This window comes from Porites lutea, chromosome 4 (genome assembly GCF_958299795.1).
Source record: "Porites lutea chromosome 4, jaPorLute2.1, whole genome shotgun sequence".
NCBI lineage: Eukaryota > Metazoa > Cnidaria > Anthozoa > Scleractinia > Poritidae > Porites > Porites lutea.
The window spans coordinates 25,545,333-25,565,482 of NC_133204.1; the positions used below are offsets into that span (position 1 = coordinate 25,545,333).

Here is a 20,150-nt window from a genome sequence, read left to right on the forward strand (position 1 = left end):
CGAATCGTGTCGTGTTTAATGTGTTCGGCACTGGACAGAAATGAAGCGTCGGTTTTCCTTTTTTTTTATTTGAGCTCGAACAATGGCGTTTTATGGTTCAATGCATGTTAAAACGTTTTAATTTAGCACAACATACTTGTACCCTTCTTGTACCAGTTTTATTCAACAGTGCGGGTAAATACTTTTAAGAAGCCACGTGAAGAAAAACAGCGTGATTAGACAAATCAGAGCAGAAGAGACTGAGTATGTGTCAATTACAGAATTAATGTGTTTTCCACTGGCTAAAAGTGTTTGCCCATGCACTTCGAGGTAAAAATCATGTGGTCGATTTCCGGCAATGTCATTGACTTTGAGGCGAAATGCCCGCGGACTATTGTGGAGATAAGAGAATCAATTCGAACGGTCGTTTTCTTGCCATCGTCAGAGATTGAGACTGACATATCAATGCAGTGACTCGATAGGTTTAACTGATATCGAAGTAGCGATTTTTGTCTTGCTTATTTTATGCTTAGATCAAGTCTCTTACAACCAGGTGCAACGGGAAATGATTAAACTGTGGAAGAAGTACTTTTAGGATTCGTTTCGGGAAACAAATTAGCTTGAACCGAGTTGCACGGAATAACGGTATAGCTTGAGTGGCACGCGTGTTGCTGGGAAAACACAGAGCTATTTAATTACTTCGGCGAAGCGCGAAGTAAAGGATTCCCGACGCTCAGGAATGTATCAAAGTTGCCTTTTTTGACAAGATTGGGCACGTAAAGTTTGTAGGTTTTCGGTTTTATTCGGCTATTTGACGAAGTGAGAGCCGAATTAGTTCGAGATATCTCAAAATCACTTCGAATTCTTTGATTTATTCTTTAACTTTTTAGTCAGGTCTCTCAAGGTGTGGATCGTTACAGAGTTGACAAAAGTACCAAACTTTGCACAGCGATAGCTTATTGCATTGCCATGAATATTAGAGGGGGTGCCCAATGCAAATATGCCACTGAAGCGTGCTAAACAGGATTTAATTATTGTAAATTTCACCTGCTGGGGTCTCTGTGGTGTTTTGATTGAAAATTGTTATTTAATACCTTAAATAACTCAGAATACTCTTCTCATGTTGTAAACAACAATTTCACTTGAACATCTGGCATTCCCATCCATTATTAGCTTATTGATTGTATAATTAAGTTGATTATTTCTGTGCCCTTGCAGCAAGTCCACAGTCCGCCCACATTGTCATAAGTCATTTCTAAGATGGCCTCGTCTTTGCTTCATAACTTGCAAGTACTCAGCTTCTGGGGTTCTCTTCTTCTTTTCTAATGTATTTCAATTAGAGGAGGCCTTATTGTGTGGCTTAAGCCCTATTTATCAAGTATTACTTGGCATTACATGTCACTTTAAGCTAAAGAAAGCGTATGGTTTGGCGATTCACCCACAAAATTTCAGGAAAAAAAGAAATTGTCAAAGAGTCTGTTATATCACATATTATCATTTATGACAGCTGTTCAGTCTCTCTTTATCTGCTGGACGCACGTGCATGTTTTGACTGAGAAGAAAGCATCGTGGCACAAGTACATATGATTTACAATTCCCGCAGTTTGTCTAAGCTTTACAAAGCAAAAACTAACAAAAAAAAATCTGGTCTCATAAACGGAAAAAAGAAACAAGTTAGCCCAAGCTTCACTAAACAGCACGGTTCATCATGAAGCCTCTACATTTGGCACTGAAGCACTCATGTCCAATAATATTAACAGCTTAACAAGTCTTAAAAGTGAGACTCAAGTGGTACAAGATTGACTCAAATGATAAATGGTGAATGGTTTAACTGCTGAAACTGTAGAAAGAGGCCGGACTAACTTTTAGTGCCTTGTATTTCAGTTATAAGTTTTTTTCTGACTGACCTTTTCATTCTTGATTTAATTGTATTGCAATTATTTTAGTTAAAGCCTTCTTCGATTCCTTAAATTCCTCACGTCTTTTTTTTTGCTGACCCTAGGCCATTTAAGCCCCCGGCTTTGGCTGTTCTTGTGTATTTTTTCTGCCAGTGTGTGATATGTATTAATAAAGTAAGTTAAGTTAAGTTAAGTTTACGTGGAGGAGGAGGATGGACCCCAGGTAGTCATGGTAACTAACTTAGGTGGGGTATTAACCCGCATGTCCTATAATCTTTCATTTTAATTTGATCACGTTTACATGAAAGGTGGGGTGACCCTTCAAGGTGGTTAGCCCGGTCTGCCACACCGGGTAACCCTCTCAGCTGAAGTCAAATTTTGCCATGTCAACGTTTCAAGGTGAGGTAACCACGGCGCGCACGCGGCTAGTCGGGGTCGGATTCGTGAATTCACTTTCGCGCCGGGTGGCTTCACATAGTTATTAAAGGTAACGATAGAAAGCCACAACACTGAAGGTTGCAGCAAGAGCAGCAAGTGAGCGTAGACGTGGTTTGCTAGCATTTTTCTTGTTTACGTGCTTAGCGACCATTCAATAATCTTGAGAAAGTGCACCCCAGGATGGCGGGGTTGTAAGATTGCATGTAAAGGAGGGTTATTTTTTTTACCCCACCTAAGCAGGTTACCTCACCTACCTGGGGTCCCCAACCTTTAGGTGAACAGGCTTTGAGTCTCAAGAACCGTGAAACTGGTAATAAACAGTATACCTAACCCGGGACTAGCTGTGATACTACTTCCATTTTCAAAAACGTCAGCATAGCAGCCAAAGGAGCCATTAAATCTGTGTAACACGAATATTAGATTGCGGATTTTTTATGCGTCTCGTTTTGTAACTTTTTTTGTGTTCGTTTTTGTCACCATCATTAAATTTCAATCATGTTCAAAACACCCCTACTAACAAAACATTTCGTAAAGCTCTTTAGAATGATATTCAGCAATAAAAATAAGGTGTGACCAGGAGCGGATTTCTAGGCTCCTGGTGTGGCAACATAGGCATAAGTGAATGCAAAGTTTTGCGGTATGTAATCTGTCAGAAATCTGTTTGAGTGGTCAAAGTTGGGGCTGATGGGCTTCTTTATCATGACCACTCCATTATTATAAGGGACCAGGCCATAATTATTGTTGACCCTTGCTTTTTTTGGTACTTTCTGTAATTTTCCACAGCATTATTTTGTGAAAAGTAGGTAACTGAATTGCTCTTGAGGAATTCATGATCGTAAGATTTCGTAACCACGGGGTATTCGCCTAATTGCATCAAACGAATTACATTCATTTTCATAAATGACACATCATTGGTTGGCTAAAAGAGGCCTTGTTCCTGTAACTTTCAGCTCTTCTGAAGTTAGTTTGTTTGTAAACTGTAACGCAAGCGACGAACTTCCTTTTTTCTTGAAAGATCGTATAGACCTGCCATTAACACTCTGGTGCGAGGGCTCTGAAGTGAATGAGCTCCTTATCGGTGTCTAGGCATGCAGGGACCTCATACACTTTTTTTAAATGCAAATGTGTAAAAAATAAAGAGTGTTAAAAATTCCTGGAGAGGCATGTTTTACAACCTGGCCCCCAGGGCTTAATAAAAAGGTAGAAAAAGGTAAAGCGACCATATTTTACGTCAATAACTCGTGACGGTAATAATAACTGATAAACTTGAGGTCGACGGTGTGCTCCTTTTACCCCCTCTCCCCATTAATGCTCCTTTTTAAGGGTATTTAAAGCTAGTCAAAGCTACACAGAAAGGAGAGAAGTTGAAATAAGAATGTGTTGACACCGGGAATCGAACTCGGGACCTCTCGCACTGAAGGCTGCGCACTAACCAACTGTGCCACCCTTGCTCCTTCTTTTCCCCCTGAGGACGAGGTTGACATGTTTTAATCATTATCTCAAGGACAGGGTTACCAACGAAGCAAATTATAATCTAATCTTAGTTGCACAATTACAACGTGGGCGCGTTGTCAGTTACGGTTCATGAGGTCGGTCATGTGGCATGTCAAAATTTAACGATTCTATCGTTTAGGATGTGATACATTTGGGTTTTTTGTTATTGTATGACATCTTTGAAAGCTGGCTTTGTGATCTGTTTAAATTGATATGTAATGATATTATCACTGGCAATTCTTGGCAGTGACACTGATAGCCGTACAGTGAACATGACCACACTTACCGTGTGGAGACTGGGCGCTAGTCAGTGTTATGTACATGTAAAACTATTTTGAATAGTGTAACAACAACAAAACATTACCAAATTAAAAACTTAAAAATTTGAAACAAATGTTTTTTAGCCAAATCAAACAAGAAGAGTACTCACCACAGGGGACCCACCCTGCTATCATAGGTGAAAGTTAACCCCCCCTTTTATCTGTAATTAGGACCATTTGTAACGGGCACCCCCTCCAGTATTAATCGGCAGGTGCTAAGGAAGCTTTGTGCCAAATTTGACACTTTTGTCACGTCTGTAACGATCCGGCCTATATTTTGCACTAAGAGACCTGACTATTTTCGAGGAAGAAAGAATTATTATTTTCGCTTTCCCAGGGTTTGAACCGACTCACCTGTGTGACCCGTCAGATCAGAGGAGACACTAAGTTGAGGGATTAGCCGATTGCGCTACTGCGACCCAGAGTAGTTCGAGCTATGAAAAATAGTTACGAAATGATGCGCCAGTATCGGGACAAGATTGGGCGGGCAAGTTCGTGACTTTTCTGCTTGTTTCGGCTATTTCACGAAATGAGACTGGACTACTTCGCGATATCTTGAGTATATCTTGATATCTTGTGTTCACTTCGAGTTTAGTCTTTAATTTACTCGAGGAATAAATAGAGGATATTACGTGACCGCGTAGAGAAACGAAATTTCTCCTCGAATGTTGAAGAACATTTCACGAGTGAGACATCCTTTCGAAGTGTTTTATGATGAATTTAAAGTTACAAATTGCTACACAAAGACATTTTGTCTTTGTTGAGTGTTACGTAGTAAAATTGCTTTCATGCGTTGCGTGACTTTCTCGAGCGTTCTCTACGTTTTTGGACTATTAATGAAAAATTAATTAGGACATGTTTACATTTCAGCATGAGTCAGCAGATTTGCATCAGTTACTGAAATCATAAAATATGTCGAAAAGCTACTACTATTCGGCTGTTTAGTATTTTCTAGAACCTTATGTTAAACGGTATACAAGTTCCAAGCGAGTTCTTTTGACGAACGAAGTTTTTTTCCCACGAGCTGGACTGCTCTGTTTAGTCAAGTGTGACGAAGTTCGATTTTCAAGTTTTGTGTTTACAAGTTGGCGGAAGCCGTAAGATATCTGAAGTTCAAGTGAGAGTTTGTTATAATTATTATTTGCAGAGGCTGTTTAGTTCTACTTAAGTTCAAGTCAAGGTTGTGTTGGCGGATGCTGTGTTTTAAAGCTCTGTAAAGGCTATTTTCCTTTGGTATTAAACTTCCTTGAGTTAATCCGACATCCCTGCGTGCTGATAGTCAGTGAATAATTATTCTAAAAACCTTCGAACTCGTAACATTGAGTTTTAGCCAATTCCATGCTCAACGTAATTGACTCCTTACCCATGCCTTACATATCTTTAATCAGTACAGATGTGAAGCCTGTTTAGACCCAAGTCAAATTTAGAAGGATTTGTATGGAGTCATCAGAGCATAACTGGGCCAGTATCTCAGAGACAATTTGTCCCGAAATGCTAGTTTTTGGCAAGTAGGCCTCTTGGATGTTGCTTTTTTCAGAATATCCTGACAAATCCCATAATTTCACAAATTAACGCCTTACCCTTGCCATATTTCATTTCTTACTATTCCTCCGCATTTGCAATTAATCAGTTCCACAATCACGACGCCGAAGTGTACGCTCCGTAGCGTCTTGTTTGTTTAGTTTTGGGCTGCGCGAGGCGATTGCCAAAGGAGCCTTAATAGCCGTACTCGTTAGCATTGTACTGCGGAAATGAGAACGGTGTCACCCTGTCATTATTAAGTTTTTATCATCTTCTTGGCTTGCTACAACAGTGTAGCAAGTGTGATTGAAAATCTATGGCACGTTCTTTTACTAGGGAACCATCTGAAAGCAGCAAGGACAAGATTTTCCGGTACATTGATGGTTCCGTTTTCGTTAAAGTTGCTCCACTACTATACCTACAGGTTAACGTTCGATTACCAGGATGAAAACAGATTGCGACCAGCCTTACAAGGTCAAGTCCTGTGTTATCTTAGAGAGAACTGCTGGATTCTATAATAAGACAGGATTAGAGATTAGACTGTTCTTTCAATCTAAAAATATATATAAATATATATAAATTAGTGACATGTACATATCTTCTTTCAGTTTTCAGGAAGGTACAATTGATATTGAACAAAGTGCTGCTACACTTACAAAGTTTGTTAACTCATACTGAGAGTGTCAATAATTTGATTTAAAATAACTTCACGGAAAGACGGTTGTTAGCTTGTACTTCTCTGTACTGAACACTGCACTTTTTATCCTCTGGCGTGGAATTTTAACACACGCATCAATTTGCACGAAACACTGAACGTCGCAGCCACATTCACTTTCTAAATAAGAATTATTATTTCAAATATATAACACAACCACTATCAACATCTCGTCGTATGAATAATGCCTATTAGTATATACTAAAACAGTGGATAGTGTTTTTCGCGCGCTCTGATTGGCTACTCAATCAGTGAATATCCTGCACTATTCACTGATTCACCTCCAGTTCCTCGGAGCGAGCGACGCCAAACTCGTGTAAGTTGCAAGCAAAATGCCTTCCCGGTTTGCTGCCTTAAACAAACAAAGAAATTTCACAACTAATCAAGCAAGCTGTTTCCGGTAGTTGTAACCAGGCCTTCGCCGAAGGCGGACGTGTTCTTGCTAGCTCCTTTAGATGAAATTCAAAACTTGTAAAATAATGTAATCAACGAAGGCTGCTTGGCTTTCATTCGCTTAAATAACATGGGAAAAGAAGACGCCCGAGCCGATAGTCGTAAACGGTTAAGGGAAAGCGGCTCACAGACTGACGGGGAAGATGCGTTCGACGAAGCCGACGGCCATTGTCGTGGGGCTTTTGCCAAACTAGATGAAGTCAGTGAAAAGCTCGACAAAGTGCTAATAAGACTCGGCGAGTTAGAGGCTATGCAAGGTAGAGTGGCAGAATTGGAAAAAGAAAATAAAAGTCTACAAGAAAGCCTGAAGACCGCTCAAGCCGACATCGACGACCTAAATTCGTCTTCAACCGCCATGTGTGCAACACTGGAAACCCACGCAAAGAATCTGGAAGACCTCAGTGCTAAAATAAAACATCTAGAGTGCCGCAACATCAAGTTAGAAGCATACACAAGACGTGAAAATCTAAAAGTGTTTAATATTCCAGAAGGAAGAGGTGAGTCAACTTCTGCTGAAGATCAATTGAAAAAAGTGATGCGCGATAAACTTAAGATCCCAGAGGAAGATATCGAACAGATCCGTTTCGAACGCGTTCACCGCATCCCTACTAAGAAGAATACCAGTCAAGGACAGAACTCCAAACCTAGGCCCATTATAGCTAAATTTAGCTTCTTTCAAGACAAGGAGTATGTTTGGTCTTTTGTTAAAAACTTGAAAAACACTAACATTTCAATCGCGAATGATTTCCCCCGGGAAATTGATGAAATACAGAAAACGTTATATCCCATCTTGAAAAAGGCCAAACAGAAAAAGCAAACAGCCTATTTCAAAGTCGATAAGCTAATTATAAATGGGCAAATCTACAGAGGTGAAGAAACAACCAATCTCCCATACTACGGTCTCATTATGGACGCAAGAAACAGCGGAAACTAAAGCCAAAGCGGTCACAGCGCGACAGCACATCAATAGTTAAGTTTAGTTTAAGGTTTATGTGTGTAATAAGTGTTAAACTATTTAACCCTCCTTGTTTAATTAGAAATGTGAGTGCACTGGAAACTTCTTACTTGATATGTTACTGTATGTTTTTCTGTAGATTAATAATTTGTTTTAGGGCGAATATTATCGTTTATGTGCACTATATTTTCTTGCACTCTGCTATACCATCGATTTCATTTTCGTTTTATATGACTTCTTCTATAATACCACTTCCCCGATTCAGCTCTAATGACCGATCATTCTCTTAATCTACTATCTCTCAATGCGAGAGGACTAAGCAATTTCAGAAAAAGGCGAACAATTTTCACGTGGTGTCGAAAACGAAACTCGGATATAATATTCCTGCAAGAAACTCATTCGACATTGTCAACACAGTTAAAATGGAAAAACGAATGGGGTGCAGAACTTATTTGCTCCCATGGGAGCTCAAACTCTCGAGGTCTTCGACACTCCATTCCTTCCATTTTAAAAAATTGTACTCTTAAATCAACAACGGGTGAACTTTCTCTAAAAATTGACGATAATATATTTGATGTCACAAAGAAGAAATCTAAAGACTATTATACTTTACTTGTAAGCAGAAAGGCTCTTTTTCCAACTAATGTAAACAAGCTGCAAAATGAATTTCATTTCACACTCGAGGAAGTTAAACAAATTTTTATGATCCCGCATAGTGTTGCTCTTGAAGCATATGTTAAGGCATTTCAATACAAAATTCTTAACTCCATTCTCTATACTAATGCTAAACTTTACAAAATTGGCTTTAAATTGAATGACTCGTGTTCATTTTGTTCATCTGAACCAGAAACGCTATATCACTTCCTATATCTCTGTCCTTTCTCGGTAGATTTCTGGCGTGACTTCGAAGTATTCTGGCACCAACTTTTAAAGGAAAACAGTCGACTTTCGTTGCAAGATGTTTTAGTTGGAATAATACGACAAAACTCCCCTTCTGCTAAGCTTCTAAACTATCTAATTATGATTGGGAAATTGTACTTGTGGGATTGTAGAAGAAGTCAAATTCTTCCGAATATATATGGATTTAAAAAGAAAATTGCTGTAAAATATGAAACGGAAAAATACATAAGTCTGCATAGTAAAAAAACAAAGGATTTCTTTGAAGCTAAATGGATAGTGTCGCCTCTTGTAAATGCTTAACTATTTAAAGGTTTTAATATGCATCTACATTTCTAGTTTGTTTGAATTTTGTTTTGTTTTTTTTCCTTTTTTTTGGTTACCGTCTATTGTTAGTGATATTGGGTTTTTTTTGTATTATATTATTAGTATTAGTAATATTAGTTGTAACATTATAATTATGTAGGTAAGTAACTAGTTTGCTGTATTAATATCAATTTGTTTCAATAAAGAATTATATTAAAAAAAAAAAAAAAAAAGCTGTTTCCGAAATACACGAAGAAGGTGACGAAGTTCGGATTGGAAGTTTTAACAGGTAAAGCTTTGTCTTTTTGACACGAATTTATCGATAAAACCGGTGAAAAAGTTTTTTGTTTACAAATGCAAATGAAGCTTAAGTCTTGCTTACTTTATTTAGATGAGTTGTTCATGAATGAGCTTAAAACTAAATTTAATAATCTTTTTTTATAGAATGATTTTAAATACAAAAAGAATTCACAACTCCTTTTGAAGAAATTTCCCCGCAAGAGCCAGACAAATGCCCTCAAAAGTTTTAGTTGCCGGCAAGAAAAAGCGACGGCCTCAGCCGCCCGGTCATTACGCGCCAAAATTGTAATCGTTGGCAACAGTATTTGAGTAACAAAATCGTCGTTTTTGTGCTCAATTATCTCACTGTTTTAGTATATACTAAAACAATTATTCACCTCAGTGTCGGTGGCTAGTCGTGGATATTTACCTCACTGCTTCGCAGTTCGGTAAATATCCAGGACTAGCCACCTCCACTTCGGTGAATAATTGTTATTTAACTTTGACTTAAGATTTTTAACAGAAATTATTTATGTAAGGTTTCCACGAAAAGTTTTCATTCAAAACTATCCCTAAAATATGAGCAGGTTTCATCTTTTAAGCGAAGTGTTATCTAGTGAAAGACTAAAATATTATTATTATTGTTTTCCTTTTTCTAGATTTGAAAATAACATAGTCTCTTTCGCCTTAACATTGAAATTTTTAGCTTCATCCAGGTGTTCAGTGTTTCCAGTTTATTTTTAACGACAGCAGTTAACGCTATCTAACGCTTTCCGCAAAATGAACGTTTCATTTAAGTTTGAGGCATTAGGGAGAGTACCGATGTAGAAAAAAGAAACGAAAGTGATCCTAAAATAGAGCCCTGAGGTACGACGTCCATGATAACAGGTAGAGATGAAAAAGCATTGTTGTATTGAATGTTCTTAATGATATGCATTGGAAATTATCATAGCCGGAGGCTATCGTAATCCAGGGGGATTCGACCATACTATCTCCAAGAAAAGACTGAAAAATGAGGTTGGAGAGGGAATTTTATTCCTCACATTAGGAGCGAAGTTTAAAATATATTCACCAATTTTGTCGGCAGTTTTCCTAGTTTTAGTAATTGTCTTTCTATAGGACTTGAAAGAAATAGAAGAGGTTTTTTTTTATGATCTCATTATCAAGCTTTCAGGTCTTCATTAAATCATGTTTCGCATTTTAGAAATTGGAGTCGAAATAATTGCGTTTAGCAATTCAAATTAAGTAACTGACCTTGTTTCTCCAGATAATTAAGAAAGTTGGCTACTGACCATACTATGAAGTCACAAGTTCAAATACTTGCCTGGATGTTTTCGGCAACGAAATTGTTTTTACATTACCCTACTCATTAAAAAAGATGACTTTTGGGCATCAAATTGTTTTTAAACAACACAGTTTTCTACTTCATTGATTAATAAAGTATGTTCAAAATCCCACCGCGCAACATCATTCCCAAAAACATGGCCATGCGGATCCAGAGTTGCATCAATTAAATCAAAATGAAAAAGTCGCTAGAAAAAACTTAAAGCAATAAGCGAAATAACGTCCATTGCATATAAAACTGCCTTAAGTGACACTTGAAATCGACAAGGTATTAGGGCCCCCTCTTTCTTCTCAAATAAGCAGCATTATTAAAAACTGAATCATTAGATAATGTGATTCTAGAGCTCTGATTGGCTTAGCTATCATAGTATATGAGCCATTATACCATGCTCTCCAAATATGGTAACTGTACGCGTCGGCTCAAAATTAAAAACAAACTGAAAATCGATTGTTTTTACAAATAAAGTCGGGAAGAATTCTCGATATTTTGTGGGCGTTTTTAATAAAACAGTTATTCCACTCGCTGAGATGACTATTCCCAACTCATATCCAACGCGCACTCGTGGAATAATCAAGCAATAGACCACACTTTCCATGGGTTTACCGGCGCGATAACCCACGCAGGATGTTGAGAGAACACGAGAAAAGCGGCTCGTGATTTACAAGCTTTTCGAGTGTTGTCCCAACATCCCAAGTGGGTTATCACGCCGGTAAACCCATAGAAAGTGTGGTCTATTCCTTTTATAAAATAACTTTAGGTTTTTAACCAATCAGAACGGGCGTACTATCTTAGTTATTTTATAATTGTTAATTAGTAAACTTTGCCACCATCTTGAACTAAGGCGATGTCACGTGGACGCGCGTGGACCAACCAGGCATTTTTCGCTGACGGTCGTACTTTGACAGAATGTTAGCGTTAATCTAGAATTAATCGTATGGGTTAATGCTTTGTTCATTACAAACCACAAAAAAGGCCGGGACAGTTCAATGTGAAGCGTAAAAAAACTTACCTTTTTGTTTTGTAGATTTTTGGTCTCGTTTGTCTTGGAGGCATAACGAGCCGCACCGCCTTAGCAACCAAAAAAATTTTGTTTATCCAGCTGAGATAGGGGACTAAAAGTCCCCTATCTCAGCTGGATACTCAGAAGCTTGTAACATTCACTATTCCATTTATCTCTGATCATATTTCGCATCTAACACGATAGAGGCGTCAATTTTCGCGCCATCATGTCATCATTCTAGGGCGAGAAATTTAATTAAAAGCGCGGCATTCAACAAATGTACGGTTCAGGTTTCGGCTACAATTATTCGGTGCCGTCAAAGAAAAAAACATGTTATTAAGGTCAGCGTATAAAGTCGATCACATTGCTAACACAGACAAAAACGCTTAAATATCTCCTACAAAATGAACGGCTGAGTTTGTTTTTTCTACGGGTCAAACTGCTACTATATATCCCAGAAGCACTCAGGCATAATTATATCATGCCAGGACTTCTACCTGGATGAACCAGAAAGGATATAGAACAACTTCCTAATTGTTTTTTACGGCTACGGGTTGAAATACTAAACGTGTTATATATCCTAGAAGCGCTCAGGCATAATAATATGCCAGGACTTCTACCTGGATGAACCAGAAAGGATATAGAACAACTGCCTAATTTTTTTTTTTACGGCTACGGGTCGAAATGCTAAACGTGTTATATATCCTAGAAGCGCTCAGGCATAATAATATGCCAGGACTTCTACCTGGATGAACCAGAAAGGATATAGAACAACTGCCTAATTTTTTTTTTTCACGGCTACGGGTTGAAATGCTAAACGTGTTATATATCCTAGAAGCGCTCAGGCATAATGATATCATGCCAGGACTTCTACCTGGATGAACCAGAAAGGATATAGAACAACTACCTAATTGTTTTTTACGGCTACGGGTTGAAACACTAAACGTGTTATATATCCTAGAAGCGCTCAGGCATAATAATATGCCAGGACTTCTACCTGGATGAACCAGAAAGGATATAGAACAACTGCCTAGTTTGTTTTTTACGGCTAAGGGTCGAAATGCTAAACGTGTTATATATCCTAGAAGCGCTCAGGCATAATAATATGCCAGGACTTCTACCTGGATGAACCAGAAAGGATATAGAGCAACTACCTAATTTTTTTTTTACGGCTACGGGTTGAAATGCTAAACGTGTTATATATCCAGGAAGCGCTCAGGCATAATAATATGCCAGGACTTCTACCTGGATGAACCAGAAAGGATATAGAACAACTGCCTAATTTTTTTTTTTTACGGCTACGGGTCGAAATGCTAAACGTGTTATATATCCTAGAAGCGCTCAGGCATAATAATATGCCAGGACTTCTACCTGGATGAACCAGAAAGGATATAGAACAACTGCCTAATTTTTTTTTTCACGGCTACGGGTTGAAATGCTAAACGTGTTATATATCCTAGAAGCGCTCAGGCATAATGATATCATGCCAGGACTTCTACCTGGATGAACCAGAAAGGATATAGAACAACTACCTAATTGTTTTTTACGGCTACGGGTTGAAACACTAAACGTGTTATATATCCTAGAAGCGCTCAGGCATAATAATATGCCAGGACTTCTACCTGGATGAACCAGAAAGGATATAGAACAACTGCCTTTTTTTTCTACGCGTCGAAGTTCTAAACGTGTTATTCTTAGAAGCGCTCAGGCTTAATAATATGCCAGGTTTCCAGCGACTGATTGTAGCTGATTTTGCGGTGCGCAAGAATGGATAATTTACCCGACTTGTAAACAGATATTTCCTTCAGCCGATTGTGTCTCATGCAGGAGAATGTCATGTCTGCGTTGTTTTGTTTCTACTGAAGTTTTATCAAAAAAAGCTTAAGCGAAAATAGGGAGATCGCAATTTATACTCTTACGAACTGTAAATTAGGGCTGACCTGGAAGACGCGTTGAATTGTGCCGCCATCCTTCAAAATATAATTTGGCTGCGTTTAGGGAGACAATTTCCTCTTCCATCCAGATTTACTTGGTATATGTGTTTGTGAGAATCTTCAGACAAAGAATTGGGTATACACTGATTCGAATGACTTGGCGATACTAAGTGCTTAAGTCTACTTACCGATTACAACATGTTTTGGAAGTATTGAGAAGCGCGCCAAATGAGGTTGTCACAGTGTTCTCGAGCGAACACGGCGCGACCTGGATTGATAAAATTACCATTACATGCAGCTATCATGCCAGTGATTTCTCCTTTCGTCGCATAGTGAATAGTTTGTGAGCACATCCTCGACTCTCGAAACATTTGTCTTGCGCCGCTATAGAAGTTGCTTCTCCCGCGAACCATAGGTAGATTTCCCGCTTAACATAATGTTTGATAATTTATGCAAAAGTTGACCTCGTGAAAGTCAGCAGTGCATAAAATCGACTCAAAAATAAACAGACTTCCTACAGGGTTTTGAACACGGTTTTAATTAAAGTACTTTACGAGCGCTGCGGTAGTTGACCGCAAAAGTGTTACGGTGATGGATACTCAACTGGATGATTACGTCACTTCATAGCAACCAGACGGTACGAATTTTTTAACTTCCGGAGCGCTGAGGCTCGTAGTGGTTGTTTTTTATGGTTACGTTGTTTTCATTGTTTATTATTTCTGGTGTAGGTGTCACGGAAACAGCCGCTGGCAGCAGTGGAGCTGTGTTTAACTGCAGAATCAGTTCTCGTCTTGTTATAGACGCAAAAAAAACTAGACTTGGTCTAAAGTTTTCTTTATGAGGCTCAATGCTAAGAAATAGAACAGTTTATTGATGTTAGATCCAGTTCAACCTGATAGAAGGGGTGATTAAAGGTTGACTTAGAGAGATTGAAAAGGAAAATGCATTGTGTATACTGCTGCATCTAATGATGGGATATATATAGGGCGTATATAATACAGACAAATCTCTTATATTAATAAGCTATTTTCAGTTCGTCGATGACCGAAATGTAGATTAATGGCCGCTTTTATACTAGAGACGCACAACTCGTTATGACGGATTACGTTCTACGTCGGCGGACGATCAGAAGCACTATAGCTTGTACTCCACAACTTAATTTCAATGTGTCTGGCATGCATAAACATCCTGAGGCATAAAATGAAAAATACGAGTGATTCGAACTCACTCCTTATGGTAATAAAACGGTACAAATTGGTTAACTTGCACGCTAAAAATCGCTTACTTTACTGCATTTTAATTACGTTACTTTGCTTGAATTACACTTTTCTTTTCTTAGCTTTAATTTACCCTAGTTTACTTTATTTTTTACTTTACTTTACTCTACTTTACTCTACTTACTTTTGTTAAACTTGAGCCGGGGGAAAACAGAAGGCATGACAATTTAAATTAAGCGCTAGGACGACCAGAGAAAGTTTGTCTGGAAATTTTCAGCTGGAGTATACCGCGAGACGATTCTAGTAGCAAAACCATTTTATTTTAATCTACACTCTAACAGACCATAGATCATCGGTGAAATGAGGTCAAAAACGTTCAAGACTAATGCGCGATCACATGTGAATGGATAAAGCTTGGCAGCAAATAAAGAGGCATGATTTGAAACGATCGTGGTTTCTGTTATGTGGAGAACCGATATCTTCATATTAAAAGTAACTTCTAGGCGCTAAGCAAAGGACTGCATTTTCACAAGGTACTGAGTCAGCTTATCCACATTGATAGCGGGAGAGGTTTTAGTAATGAGATCACGATATCATCAATTTTTAAAAGGAAAGCACGTAGTCTGCGCAAAATAAAATACCACTCGGTTTAGTCTCACGGCAGTTAATACGCGTATGGCCTTCTTCGTTTTAAAGAGCCCCCCCCCCCCCCCCCTCTTTTCGGGCTAGGTTTCCTAAGAACTCACAGTGATCAGTATTTAATCAACGTAGCTTTGTTACGTACCGTATTGGGTCGGCAACATAGGTGAGTTGTTTCACTAAACTGTAGTTGAATGCTGCGGTATTACTGGGCGCTTTACGGAGAAACTCCAGTGATTTTTTCGCCAATGAATTTCGATCAGTAGCCTAAGAAACCACATAGTATAAAATAAATAACAAAACAAACAAGAATGACGTCACGTAATTTCACAGCTTACTCTATACGAATTAGGCATATTTGAACGGAGAATACGGGAGGCTATGTCGAGTTGCCCCTGAATCTTTATATTATCGCGACAGAGAATTCGAATGTATGGTCGTCTACAGAGACATTTTTAACACCTGAAATTGCATCTCAAGTCATGTGACAATTTATCATCCAACACACTGTAAAGGCTTTAAAAGCTAGTTTCTGTAATCCTTCGTTTTTGTAGATATAAAACTAATAAATTTTCAGTAAAGAAATACTTAAGTTCTTAAAGCTTCCACAAATGTAAAATGACCTACCAGTGCAGGTTTGCAAAAGGACGAAGTCTTGACAGCGTAAGGGGGGGAGCTGAGGACAGTGTTGATAACGTGCTGTAAGTAAAACAAATGTAAGAGTAACTCTACCTAAGAGCTGTCTCTGTATATCAACACCACCACAACAGTGGTGCACCATTAAACAGTGATTAGCAACCGTGGGTCATTTCAACGACAATTTGAAAATGTTTTGATTCAAAGTCAATATAATTTAAAAATTAAAGTCTCAGCGCATAAATTCTCTATGCAGTTGTCAAAGTACGCAATTTTTTTTTTATTTAATTTTTTTTTTTTTTCACTCTTACATTGACCGGTGTCCTATTATGTAAGATCAACAGCAGCGAGCACTTAGCGTGTTTGTTACCATGAACACTAACAAAACCAACTGCGTTCTTAAATTGTTATATTGCAACGATCTTAACATATAGAGCTGGGGCGAGTTGTTCAAAGCTGGGTTAAGATAACCCAGGGTTAGTGCGAGATTTGAATTCAGATTTGAAAGCTTAAAAAGCATTGCAGTTGTAATTCCTTTTGTCTACAAGTTGATGATTGGAAGCTCTAAAAATAACGGAGAAAATTATCGGAGAAAATGCTTTTGAACAGAAGAAAAAGAAACCCGGGTTTAATTCTACCCCGGGTTAAGCGCTAATCGGCTTTCGAACAACTAGGCCCTGGTTAGAAAAAGAGAGGTCACGGCTGACAATAAACTGAACAGAAAAGAAAACTGTATCTAGCCGCAACAGATCCAGATGTGGTCTCAGACTTCACCCTTATCTTATCTGGGATGGTGATTTACCCATTTTGCTTCGGTGGAATAATGCGACAGCTTAAAAGGAAACAAGCTAATAGCAGCGGCAATGTGATCAGAAATGCTATTTTTCTGTAAGAATGTATCTTTTATTCAGTTCTTAAAAAACTAGACCCATTATCAGAAACTACAATGGCGGGTAAGCAATGGGAGAAAAGGTTATTGTCGTCTTCTCGATGGTCCCACTGGAAATGGCCGAATTCGCATAATGGAGAATAATGATGATCAATAATTATCAAAATATCTTCCCCATAAAGAGACCCTGTAGTCGACATGTGATATACACCACGGACGCCTGGCTATTTCTAGGGGTGCTGTGGGAAAGAGTCCGGGGTCTTTTGGTGGCTTTTGCAAGTAGTGCAGCTTTTCCGTTCTTATTTCCAAAAGTGTGTCCACTTTTGGAAACGAACACAGCTCATCAATTGGCTCTTCATTTTGAAAGTACTTGGAAGAGATTCATGCAGTATGTTCAACACTTCGTCCGTTACTTGAGCTGGTATCACGACACGGGAACGCCAGAGCAGACAACCTGCATTTACACTCAGTTCCTCCATTCTAATAAAATAAGGTTTTAGCGTTTCTTCTTCAAATGTTACTAGACTCCCAGGGACGAAAAACTGCATGCATGCACACGCTCAGTTCCTTTTTCCCTAACAAAATAAGGTTTTAGCGTTTCGCTTCCAACTGTCATAGGTTATCCTTGAAAAACAAGCTGTTTTATCAGTCTGTGTTTTATCAGTTCTTCTTTTACCAATCCATATTTTATCAATCCAGTCCATGTTTTACCAATCCAGTCCAGACCATGTTTTGTCATATGCCATGCTTTGTTGATTACACAGATGATGACATCGGTGTTTGTGTATTCCTAGGTGAGAAGATGCTGAGAATTGACCAAAATGGCCTAAAATACCCGACCTATACTACCGGTGCCAAGTTATGTACCAGGAAATAAAACTTCAAGTGTATATCTATTTTCTTACCCTACAATACTGCAACGCTGCGTCAGCGTTTTGTTGAGTAAGTGGAATCAGCAACTGAGTTGTTGCGATATCAAACAACTCTTCAAATAAATCTTGAAATGATTTGGGATTGAAGAATTCATTTTCTTGTGCTGAGCGAACTAACTCTCCTGATACGTTCATTAAGCTGGTTCCATTAACATCTGCTATCTGGTCAAGAAAATTAAAGTAATAACTTGAGGTGTGTAGGCAGCACAAAAGCTGATTACAGCATGTGAGGAGTTTACGTTGTATTATACCTTTTATGCGCACTATGGCATGACGATTCTTGAACTAACACTTAACAATCGTGGTAACGCGAATGGAAGAACTGAGTTAGTGTCTATATGCTAACAACTAGACAGCCTTCTTGAAAAAACAACTGACAATGAAATCTCTCAGCTCTTCATACTATACCTTGAATCTACATTACTGTATAGGTGAGTCTGTGTTCTGATGGACAGTTTAAGAGGGTACCTTTGCTCGCACTGGCGATAATGTTATACTAGACTCACTTTCCCCTTGAAGTATTCCACTATGGACCTTTTCTCACAATTGCAAGTTGTATTGTGGACCCAAACAGTCGTTTCATAGTTTCGGCTGCATTTACTACCAAACTCTCCTAGTTGATGAACAAAAAAGCTACGTGTAAGCGAGATCAAGCTTTCCATCATTGTACGACGCTAAAAACTTTCTCTTTGTATTAAAATTCGGTATACAACTAAAAAATGAATGACCTTTTCAGATTTCACTTTCAACTGAAATAAGGTAGGAAGATAGCTATCGAGGATCATCAACACCGCTCCTTATGTGATTTAGTCAAAACCATTATTTTTTACTTTGGTCAATCCCAGTTAAAGTTTGGTGTTTGCTGAGCGTAACACGGGTATTAAGCGTGTTCACATTTTACTACACTAGCATTTCGCGCCAAGAGACCGTTTACGTGGGCTCTTTCCGCTTGAGCATTTTCCAAAAAATGGAAACATCCAGGATATCTTCCAAAATTTTTAAAACTTTTTTCCGGAAAATTGCCGCCGTTCCATGCTTTAAAGTTGCCAGTATTAACAGAATTTTTGGTTGAATGATTCATTTTTAAACGTCTTCCAAGTTTTGAACTTTGAGGACAATTTTTTCAGGTAATTTCGATTTCATTCGAATCTTAGGTCGAATAGGAAGTGCCTACTCCGTTATTTTGTCACACCAACCAAAACAAGAACGAACGGCGATAAGGCTCATAGGGAGGCGTTTAACAGCAAGAACAGCATGAGAGACATTTACCTATCCACGAAGAGTTTATTAATGAACACTGTCTTATAACTTCTTTGTCTTCTTGTGTTCTATTCCAAAGAAATCCATGAGCTATCTCATAAGGACAGAAGTCTGCAAAAACAGGGCGAGGCAAAATGAGCAAAGCAAGGCGCATAATTTAATAATTTCTATAGCGTTTGATAACTCCCTTAAGCTGGTACATTTGAAACTTATATTACGAAACATTATCTGAGTTCAATGGATAATAAAGACAGGGTAATTTATACCTTTATATGTTAGGGAAATCAGAAGTCGGTTTCATTACCATAATGCTCCTTTTGCTGCCACAGTCAGGTCACAGCTGTGCCCATGTAAAGATATAGCAATCGGCTGATGCTCATGGCGATTGTCAAATAGCTCATGTTTTTATCACTGTTTGTCCTTTCCGTCTCGGGTTATGTCTACTTTTAGGCAAACACACTGTACTTGTAACTTACATTTATTACAGTCCTTCTCATCTGAACGGTCGGCGCATTCTGCAGGTTTAATGTTACATCTGTCACTAAGTGACCTTATCTCATCACCACTGTCGCACAGAAAAAGGGCGTGTCTTGATATTAATGACAAGTCTTGTAGTCCTGAAACCAGAGTGTTGAATTTACTGACGGCTTTGACTGACCATTTACAAAAGATGCAATAATTCTTTTCCCAAGATATTAGCTCCCAGTTATTCTCATTTTAACCTGTAAGTATGATCTAATTTCATAACGTAGCGAATTTGATACATGATATTTGATAGGGACTTGCTCTTTGGCCGTTAAAGAAATCATTTCACTAGGTCAATGAAATTCACAGATACAATAATAGGCATGCTAAGTAATTATTATCAAAGGTAATTATTATCAGAAATAAGCTAAGTTAGAAATTTTCAAACGTTCATTTTCAAGAACTGAAACAAAAGTAAGGAACCTAATTCCCTTTTGATCTGACCGAAAATTCCGCAGATTTCTAATCGATACTCTTTTGGATAGGGGCGACCATGTTAAAGTCGACACTTAAGTTCA

The 20,150-nt window shown here is 38.4% G+C and overlaps 1 protein-coding gene across 1 annotated transcript in view; it reads right to left on the reverse strand.

Annotated features, from left to right (window-relative positions):
- Window positions 1-14,182: 14,182 nt before the first annotated feature.
- LOC140934448 (uncharacterized) overlaps window positions 14,183-20,150 on the reverse strand; it is a 14,500-nt gene continuing 8,532 nt past the window's right edge. Inside the window, exons 3-9 of the mRNA XM_073384072.1 lie at window positions 19,584-19,724; window positions 19,117-19,218; window positions 18,345-18,460; window positions 17,821-18,009; window positions 16,018-16,089; window positions 15,536-15,657; window positions 14,183-14,384 (exon numbers count right to left, since the gene is read on the reverse strand). Coding sequence (XP_073240173.1) covers window positions 14,183-14,384; window positions 15,536-15,657; window positions 16,018-16,089; window positions 17,821-18,009; window positions 18,345-18,460; window positions 19,117-19,218; window positions 19,584-19,724 — 944 coding nt within the window. The remainder of the gene's footprint in view (window positions 14,385-15,535; window positions 15,658-16,017; window positions 16,090-17,820; window positions 18,010-18,344; window positions 18,461-19,116; window positions 19,219-19,583; window positions 19,725-20,150) is intronic.